This window comes from Quercus robur, chromosome 9, assembly GCF_932294415.1.
Source record: "Quercus robur chromosome 9, dhQueRobu3.1, whole genome shotgun sequence".
Classification (NCBI taxonomy): Eukaryota; Viridiplantae; Streptophyta; class Magnoliopsida; order Fagales; family Fagaceae; genus Quercus; species Quercus robur.
Window position 1 is genome coordinate 14,891,690 of NC_065542.1, and position 10,476 is coordinate 14,902,165.

The 10,476-nt window shown below is 32.2% G+C and overlaps 1 protein-coding gene across 3 annotated transcripts in view; it reads left to right on the forward strand.

Annotated features, from left to right (window-relative positions):
• Nucleotides 1–9,412, forward strand: part of LOC126698919 (uncharacterized) — a 30,019-nt gene extending 20,607 nt beyond the window's left edge. The window contains exons 1-3 of one of the 3 annotated variants that reach the window (XM_050396435.1): nucleotides 7,543–7,730; nucleotides 8,172–8,498; nucleotides 9,048–9,412. In XM_050396435.1, the coding sequence (XP_050252392.1) occupies nucleotides 7,655–7,730; nucleotides 8,172–8,498; nucleotides 9,048–9,232 (588 nt within the window). In that variant the 5' untranslated portion in view covers nucleotides 7,543–7,654 and the 3' untranslated portion in view covers nucleotides 9,233–9,412. Of the gene's footprint in view, nucleotides 1–7,542; nucleotides 7,731–8,171; nucleotides 8,499–9,047 lie in introns of those variants that run through there. The other 2 variants (XM_050396437.1, XM_050396436.1) reach the window with 2 other exon arrangements.
• Nucleotides 9,413–10,476: the final 1,064 nt, after the last annotated feature.

Sequence of the window (10,476 nt, forward strand, 5' to 3'; positions counted from 1 at the left end):
TTTTAATTTCCTTTTAAACACCCATTTGCAACCAATAGGTTTAATCTTGGGTAGAAGCTCAACTAATTCCCAAGTATGATTAGACATAATAGATTCTAATTCATTATTAATTGCTTCCAACCAAAAAGGCATCTACGGATTTAATTGCATTTTAGTAACTTACAGATTCATCTTCAACAACATAGGCAAGAAAATCGTTACCGTAATCCTTTTCCTTCCTAGCATGTTTGTTCCTTTTTATTTCTTGCACATCATCAACAAAGTCATTAGAAATTTCAATAAAATGATGCAATTCTTTTTCCTTATTTTTCAAAGGAAACACATGCTCAAAGAATATGGCATTTTCGGATTCAATAATAGTGTATGATTCTAATATATCACTTTTGATAACAAGAAATCTATAGCATGGACTATTACAAGCATAGCCAATAAACAAACAATCATATGTTCTAGAACCAAGTTTTCTCCTTTTAGGCTCGGGTAGCATGACCTTAGCCAAGCACCCCCACACTTTGAGGTATTCCAAGTTAGGCTTACGCCCTTTCCAAAGTTCATAAGGAGTTTTACCGGTTTTCTTATGAGGTACCTTATTTTGAATATGGCAAGCTGAAAAAATGGCCTCCCCCCACATGTTGGAGGATAGCCCAGAACTAACAAGCATAGCATTCATCATCTCTTTAAGAGTTCTATTTTCCCTTTCGGCCATTCCATTAGATTCCGGTGAATAAGGTGGAGTTACCTTATGTATTATGCCATTTTGTTCACAGAATTCCTTAAAAGGATTAGACTCATTTTCACCACCTCTATCGATTCTAAGTCTTTTAATCATGTTATTCTTTTGGTTCTCAACTTCACTTTTATACTTTAAAAACATCTCCAAAGCTTCATCTTTGGTTCTTAGTAAATAAAGTTTAGTGAATTTAGAGTGGTCATCAACAAAGATCACATAAAATCTTTTACCACCTTTAGTCATGTTGTGTTTAAGTCACCCAAGTCACTATGTACCAATCCAAGAAGCTCGGTTTCTCTTGTTATAGATTTACAAGGTTTCTTGGTGATTTTAGTTTTGGCACAAATTTCACGTTTGTCCATATTAGCTTCACTTAGTGAGTTAATAATTCCACATTCTTTCATTTTCTTTATATAGCCAAGATTAACATGTCCAAGTCTACCATGCCAAACATCAATGGAATCAACTAAGTAAGCATAAGAAGATGGACCTTTTTCATTAATAACTTGATCGACATTAAGTACAAAGAGACCTTCATCATCATAGCCCTTACAAACAAAGACTTCATTCTTAGTTAAAGTAACTATGCCACAATCAAATAAAACTTTAATACCGGCCTTACCAAGCAAATGTACCGAAATGAGATTGTGTCGAAAGTGAGGTACATGAAGGACATTATTGAATGAAAGAATTTTACCAGAAGTTAGCTTCAAGAGTACTTTCCCTTTACCACTCATCGGCACAAACCTACTGTCCCCAACATAGGCACATTCGGTGCCTTCCGCCATAGGAGTGTACGAACTAAACTCCTCTTTGAATCACCAATGTGTCTTGTGCAAGTCGAGTCAACTACCCATCCCTTCACTTTTATCACCAAGTGTGCCTCACACCACGGCCGCAATGATCTCTTCGGTTTGCAACACATTTGCCTTATTTGAAGTAGAGCCTTTGTTGTTCTTATTGTTGTTGAAGTTGCCCCTCGCCCTACATGTTGCCGCATAATGACCTACCTTGCCACGAATAAAAAAATTACCTTTTTTCTTTTGGATTTGAGGATTTGGGCCATTTTTATTATGAAATTTTCCTTTTCCCTTGAAATCATGTTTCTTATTATGTTGTAAAGGTCTAGAGGGTCCTCCCTCTACAACATTAGCCCTGGAAGTAAATTCCTTAACTGTAGAAACTTTTTCCGACATCCTATTTGCTTCTTCAATTTGAATATCAATGATAGTTTGTTGAAGATTAAGAGATTTAAAATATAAATTTCCCTAACAAATATTTGATGTCCATAATTTTTTTTTCTTTGAAACCAAAATGTGCCTTGCATTATATAGATATGTTAATTGTTTATGAAAAGAATCTACTACAAATTAGGTGAAAGTTGTCAAGAGTTTTGTAATTTAGTAATACTATAGTCTAAACTTTCCAAAATCAAGATTCAAATCTCTCATCCTCAATTTCCTCTAGGGTGGCTTAGTGATAATAGTATTTTTTGTGGTGTCCCAAATCCCAATCTCTATGTTTGTAGTTCGAATCTCACACCTCCCTCTACTTATTTCAGCAACAACAAAAGAAATTAAAAAAAATTATTTCCTTATTATTGTAATTATCGAATTATTAAAAAATTAACCATATTGAAAAATTATCAATAGTTCATGAATAAAATTAAATTTTGATGTACCATATATGGACCAAAATTGTTTTTGATTGGGTAAAAAAAAAGTCAGCAAATACCAAATTAATTGAACTTTTCCTTCTCAAAACGAAAAAAAAATAATAATTGAACTTTTAAGTTTTAAGTTCTGCCTTTACTTTTCGACGGTGACTCTTGAGTCTTGGCAATAAAAGCTGCAAAACAAAGGATAATAGTGTATAAATGGTGATTATGATTTATGGGTGAGCGGCTATTCCAAAAGATAATAGAAACGAGACACATAGTTTAAGGTGATTTGGGTTCTAAGCTGATGAAACACCGTTTTTTTTTTTTTTTTTAATGGCCGAAAAGTGGGGTGGGGGCAAAAATCTCATAGTTTGCCCATTGAAAATCGAACATGGGATTTAGTGCTCCTGCGTTCACACCGAGACTACTAGGCTACCTCTCTCAATGGCGATGAAACACCGTTTTTGTAATACTAATTTTTTTCTTGCCAGTTCATTATGTTGCCCTCACCTTTCACTTCCTTAGTATAGTCAAGATTAGAATATATATATATATATATATATATATATATATATATATTTTTTTTTTTTTTTCGATGGGGTTAAGAATAGAATAGTTGATTGTACTTGAATTAATTTCATCATGGGTGTCAACATCAAAAAATCAAATTAGTCATTTTAGTGATTAAAATGGAACCTATAGTGTTTACGAAAGTTCGGGATCTAAAAAAATTAGTAGAATATTGAAGTACATTAAAAAGCGTATCCCTAGTTTCAATTCATCCCATAATCATGGGAATTGCTAATTGCTAAAGTTTTCAAATCCACTTGATGATCAAAGTTACAGTCCACACTAACAACTAACTCCGTCCTCGTTATTCATGCTCCCTAACAAAAATAACATTGATAACTTGTAACCTTTGCCCCGCAAACACCGGGGAAGAAAAGTCCAAGAAATTGAACTAATGGCTGACTAATACCAAATTTATTTCCCATATATATATATATATATATATATCAAAGTTCAACTCATAACTAACTCTATATAGACTATAGACTATCATTATGGAGCCCCCCATGCCCCAGTCGGCCAGTCCCTTTGCTCACTAATGTCGTCGTGAGGTTAGGGTATAGCTATGGTTTTACAGCTTCCTTCCTTAAAACTCCACTAGGTGAGAGTATTTATTATAGTCGCACTCGATCAAGTAGAGAAGTCATTCATGATGTCATCTTCTCTTTATTCTTCTTTCATTACATAATAATAATAATAATAATAATAAAATGTTCATTTGGAAGAACTGAAGAAATATTTTATACATCTGATATATGTATTATCTCTCTAATGAATTTGGAGATTTTACATTGTAGGACTCATATATTGTGGTAGATTTTAGTTAAATTAACAGGTAAAGTCTTATGTCATCGAATGAGAGATATAAGATTCAAACCTTGCATACCAAAAAGACAAATAAATAATTAGTGTCCTAATATGATAATAACAACCAGTAATCATCATGAAGTGGATGTTATAAGGTTTGAGAGAAATGAAAAAATTTGTGTCCTAATATGATGATAACAACCAGTAATCATCATGAAGTGGATGTTATAAGGTTTGAGAGAAATGATATGTATATTAGATGTATGAGATACATATCAATCCTTATGGCCTAACAAAATATTTCATTACTTTTTTTCTTTTCTTTTTTTCCAGTTTTGTTAGTGGAGGAAAATAAAGAGGAGCTTCGTAGAAATTTTCCTTTTATTTTCTTAGGAAATTATTTATTTGACCATAAACTTATTTTCTTAACTAGGGAATGCTTTGTTTGAGTTTGACCAGAAAATTGGTTCGTTTTTGAAGGCGGTCTTACATTGAGATACAATCATTAAAGGCAGGTCCTCCTTTCTTGCGTTCCTAACACTGCCAAGAAATCATTGCCAAGAAAGTGGTAAATTATTAACTATACCGTTAAAATTTATGTGTCTCGTATTAAATTCCATAGCTTATTATGAATAACGTAGGAACAAAAGATGCTTTTGGTTTTGGGAACTGAAATCTCCAAATTACCTTGCGCAATGTCGTATACGGCAATCTCTCCTCTCCCTCTCCCTCTCTCTAATCTCTATTATCTAGTCTTTATAGACTTAAGCTTAATTAAAATTTATGGTCTTATACTCTTATTTCAAATCAATACGACTTGTTAACCATTCTCAAAAAAAAAAAAAAAAAGAAGAAGAAGACTCATAAACACTTATAACCTCTTGAAATCCAAATGTGCAACTAGTTAATTGGGTGATAAATACCATCGCATGCCCTTAGAGCGATAGTTACTCAACAAGTATAAGTGTTTGTGTAAAGGTCATCAAATAGCCCATGACCTACAGCCTGACCCAGAAACCTAATGGTTCACCGGGCTAATGGGCAGCTCGACCTGTTGTTATTGAGGCCCATGGGTAACCCACTAGCCCTGTGGGCCTGGCCATGGGCTACTTTTTATGCCTATGGGTACCTGGTGGCCTAGCCCAGTTGCCCAGCCTGTTGGCCTAACCCATTGGCCCAGCTCAATGACTCATAATTCATTACAAAAATATATAGGAAGTGTATGAAGGATTGATCTTGAGATATTATAGAGGGATTTCTTAAGAGAACTTCCTCAACCACTAAGATACTCAAAGTAATTATACAAAACTTAGTTTACTAAATATATGTTTTTCTAATAGTCTAGCAAATCTGAATTAACCATTTGACTTTTTTTTTTTTATTAAAGATAAAAGTAAAAAAATATTTAAAGCCTTAATAAAAAAAAATTAAATAGGTTTCCATCAAAAAAAAAAATTAAATTGATTTGACTGAACAAAAAAAAATTGTAATTAAGTATTAAATTCTTTAATTTTTCCTTTAAAAAAATAGATTGATTATTCCCTTATAAAAAACATAATTTTTTGTTTATAAAAATAATAAAATAATATGCTAACACAAACCCATGGATAACCCATTAGGCCCAACTCAATAGCCTAACTCGCTAAAGACAAAATGAGCATTGCCTATGGGCAGGGTCATGGGTTGAGGTTTTCTCTTTCGGCCCAGCCCGACTTGGCCCATTAACTAGTTAATGGCCCATTATGCCCAGTCCATTGTGCCCTTGGGCTAGGTAAAAATGGGTCGGGCTAGCCCAACCTGGCCCATTAATGACCCTTTTGTTTGTGGGTGTGTGAGGATAGGAATCGAAATTCAAGTCTCTAGGAGAGAGTTTCACACATTTATATTAGACTAGGGTAGAATTTCTATTTTATCTAAAAAAAAAAAAAGTGATAAATAAAAGGCCAATAGATTTCTAGGCTTGTGTTTACGAGTTATAGCTTCTTGAAACCCAAATTTGCTACTAGTTTGATGATAAAAAAAAGGCCATGCCAATAGATTTCTAGGCTAGCGTCTAAGAGCTGCCTTCATTTAACTTTTATCAGAAGTTTAAGTTACAAAAATACTTAATGAAAGAAGTGTTGTTAGGGGTATAAGAATTGGGTCTTGCTGACTTATATGTTGAGCAATTAATTTCCTAGGTGACTAGTTGCAACTTGCAATTTCCATTCAATGTCAAATTCCCCAATTATTGTCATATTTAACTTTAACTTTCATATATTTATCACATGATTGAAAAACAAAATGAAAAATAAGCATGTAATGAGTAATCATGTGATAATCTTATTAAAGCAAGCATAATGAATCTTAGAGAACTTCTTATGGCAAGGGGCTAAGGGCAAGCTGCAACTCACCCTATAATATATAGTATTAAAAATTAGAATAAAATGATCATAAATAGAAACTTACTTAAGAATTTTATACGCATCTAATTAAGTTTATTTTTTCTAATGATTCAATCAATTATGTATATTTTTATGATTAATAAAATTCATTTATTTCTAAATGTATTTATGCATATGCATGAGTTACATGCTAGTATAATAAAGGAGAAGAAGAAAAATAATAATAAAAAAATTTGAAACACAATAAAAATTTATAATAGTTTCATAACATTCTTAAATTAGCCTACTACTTCATATATGTGTTCACCACAATTTGTAATTTAATTTTTTTTTTAATAAAGTGGTAGATTTATTTGAAAATATTGTAAATATTTATTCTACTCCTAAGATAACTTAAAAGAAAAGTACTTAATTGGTTGAAAAGTTGCTCCTAGCAAGGAACACATTTGTCAAGTTAATGGTAAGGTACCAAATTTCCAGAGACATTAGGCACTGCATTCTTTTCATTCTCATTTTGTAAGGGGGAAGTCAAATCTGTTGAGGAGTTTACATTCTTATTATTTTATGGACAAAATTTGGTTGCAAACTTAATTGTAGCCTAAGACTACAAATGTTTTTAAAAACAAATTAGCATGCTATATATTTTGAAAATTTAACTATTGGATTGTCTGTCCTTTACACTCTTAATATATATATCAAATTTTATGTTAATTGGATGTTATTTATTATATGATCTATAAACTTATTTTTTAAGCATAATTTTATACTACAAAAACTTTCAATTTAAACAATTGATTAATGACATAACTATTGATTTTTAATCTCCTAAAATTTTACAAGTAAGGTGAATATAAGAAGATAAAGTGATCTATTGGTTGATTTGTTAAAATTCAAATCTATTAAAAAGATATCGAATGAAGTTATAGCTTTAAGTTACAATAAAGTTTGTAACCAAATTTTATCTTTATTTTTATTCTTGCAAGGCACATGCAAGAACAAAAATCGGCATCGATCATGTAAATAATTTTCAAATAAGCAGCCTCAAATGTACAGTGCCGACCAAATTATATTGAAAACCATATTTTTGTTTTTACATGCCGGTGGCATATATGTTACAGCCATGCCTCCGCCTTTGATAGCGGCAGTCATTGACTAGAAATTACCAATCTTCTGGCGCCTCATTTAAAAAAAAAAAAAAAAAAGACCCTGAGATACTCAATTTCCTCATGGTGGGGTCACACAAAATGGACCATAGCTTCACACGTTTCTAAAGTAAGGTTCACCAAGACTTTTCGCATTTCTTAACATTGAAATTACATTCTACGTGGTGGTAGTTTTTGAAATCTACAGTGCATTGAAGCTGCTATAAAATGGTCCTAACGACCCATGAAACTTCACAGCATTCCTCCAAGTAGAAACACAAAGTTTTACTAGCTTTACGAAAGCCCTATAGCTAATTTGGCCTCAGCACTAGCTCTTCTTTTTTCCATTTAGAACAGTGCAATGGCCTCTCATATTAGCTTGAAGTCCCTGGCAGTCTTGGTTCTTGCAATTGCCCTCTGCGTTCAAGGCACTCTAGGTATGAACATAATTATTTCCAACACCAAAACCAATTAGTAAACCATTTTTTTTCCTTCCCTTACATTCACTCATCCCTTATTTCTTGATGCTACAAAATTTTAGTTTTTTTATATAGCTATCTTAAAATTTAATGGTAGAATTTATCATTATATTCATAAATCCAGAAAATTTTCTTTCTTTACATACATTTTTTTCTTGAAAATGAACCATTTGGGATTCTTTTTTCTCTCATTTGGTGTGTGATATGTAAAGTTATTACACTACAACTTTATATACCATTTGAAATAAATGCCTTTCGTGTCAAACCTTAAGGTGTACATGTATTTAGTGCCTTAAAGTTTTAAATAACGTGATAATCGATACACTGTGAAATTCAAAAACTAAACTTTTACTTCCAAACCATAGCACCTTATCTCGTTTTCTTTGTTGGTGGTTGCAGGAGCAATAACATGTGAGAATCTGGACGAGAACACATGCGCATTCGCAGTGTCATCCTCCGGCAAACGCTGTGTGCTTGAGAAACACGTAAAAAGGAGCGGAGAGGAAGCATACACATGCCGTACATCAGAAATTGAGGCAGACAAAATACAAGACTTGATCGAGACTGACCAGTGCATCAAAGGATGTGGGCTTGACCGTAAAACACTTGGAATCTCATCTGACTCTCTCCTTGAGCCTCGTTTCACACAAAAGCTTTGCTCAACTCAGTGCTATGGAAGCTGCCCCAACATTATTGACCTATACTTCAATCTTGCCGCTGGTGAAGGTATAAACATATATCATTATAAATTATTAAAGACCAACCATTTAAATAAAAAATACCTTCTCACCATGAGTATATTGATCATTTTATAGTCAACCAATTAAAGAATATCCCATGCCATGCATTTTTTTTTTTTTTTCCTTATAAAATAACTAAAGTTTTAAAGTAAAGACAAAAGATAAAAAGACACATGACATATTACAGTTAGTAATAATATATAAAGTAAAACGCTTAGAGCGTAACAAAGAATATTTATTCCAATTATTTACTCTACAAGCTTAGTGCATGCAAGCCTTATTGCTACCTCTGTGTTTGAGGAATGCTCGAGTTAACAAATTTCACAACCTTTTTAATAAATTGTGATTATTATAACATTAATTTATGGGTTTACTTATGAGTTATAACCCCAAATTTATGGTACAAAAATGAAAGTCAATTCAATGGTTTTAGAAAAAAGTTATGAGATATTTTATATTGCTATATTTAATGTTGATATTTATTATTTAGGTACTCATTCAACTTTTTTTTTTCTTTTTTTGGTTGTCGATTTAGGTGTATTTCTACCCAAATTATGTGAAGCACAAGGAGCAAATACGCGACGAGCAATGTCTGAGATCAAAAGCTCTGGTCATGTTGCTCCAGGACCTGTGCAGCCTGGGAAGTTGACAGGTGCACCAGGACCCGTTTTGCCTGTGGAATTCACTATTGCACCAATAGTTGCCCCAGCACCATACTAAATTCACAGTAAAAAAGAATTGTATACGAAGCTTAATTAGTTTTATTAATTATGTTACAATAATAAGTCACACCAGGGTCAGTAATCTCATTGATTTGGTCTGTGCAATCACGTTGATTATGACTCCGGTGTGTTGTATTATATCAAGGAATAGATTAATAAATTTAGTTCTTTACAGACTTGCTTAAAACTAGAAAGATATAAACAACTAACCTAGTGTTCTATTTTTTATAATGCAAAGTGAAATGACATACCAATCCGTACATAAATAGTTCGTTCAGATCATAGGAAGAAATCATAATCCCAAGCAATTCCAAACTAATATTTGTGGCCACTTGGAGCACAGAGCACACGAACCCTTAATAAGGACCTGCAATAATCAACTATATTTCCCCCAGAGTAAGCTTTTTAGCAAGTTACATGCTCACCGTAATACAATACTTTATGACACAAATGTGCAAGAAATACTCGTCACAGTGCCAACTCTGTTTCCTTCAGTAGCATTGTGTTCTCAAATAGTTTAAAAATGAAGTATGCAATTCTAAATGAACCATATTTCGTATGACAATAATCAACAAAACTATTAAAACTGAAAACATTGGCACCACCTTTATATGAGAAACTTACGAGGAGCATGAATTACTCATTTGCCCTACACTTTATGATTTTAAATAATCTTGAAAAAATGGAAATAATCTGTACTTTCTTATTTTGATTTGGATATAATTAAAACATAAACTTCCATATTTTGATTCTATTTTTTTACCATGCAATTTTTTTTTTTTTTTTTTTTGGGAAGTACATGACTATGCAGTATTAATTCTAAAAATAAAAAATAAAAAATTCATGCTTTGAATTTTAAAATGAAAGTGTTTCTTTGTTTTATAACTTTTATAAAAGGACTAAGCATTTATATACTTCCACTGTATTCAAAAATTAAATAAATAGTCAAGTACTACGGAAATAATGCATATTTTCTCATTTTCGTTACCCTTTAGTTACCACCAATGCTATGATCTATGGACAGATTGGTCCATTAAGAATTGTTAAAAACATGTCCCACCCATTTTTGGGCTAAAACTCTCACTTTGGTTTATCAAAAGAAAAGCCCATTGGACATAAAAATATACCATCCTATTTAAAAGTTTCTCTCTTTAGAACAAAACTTATACCTTTTGCTCACATACAAAATATTTGTTCATGGCTCATTTTAAATTAGATTTTTTTACTTTGCTCCCCAAAACA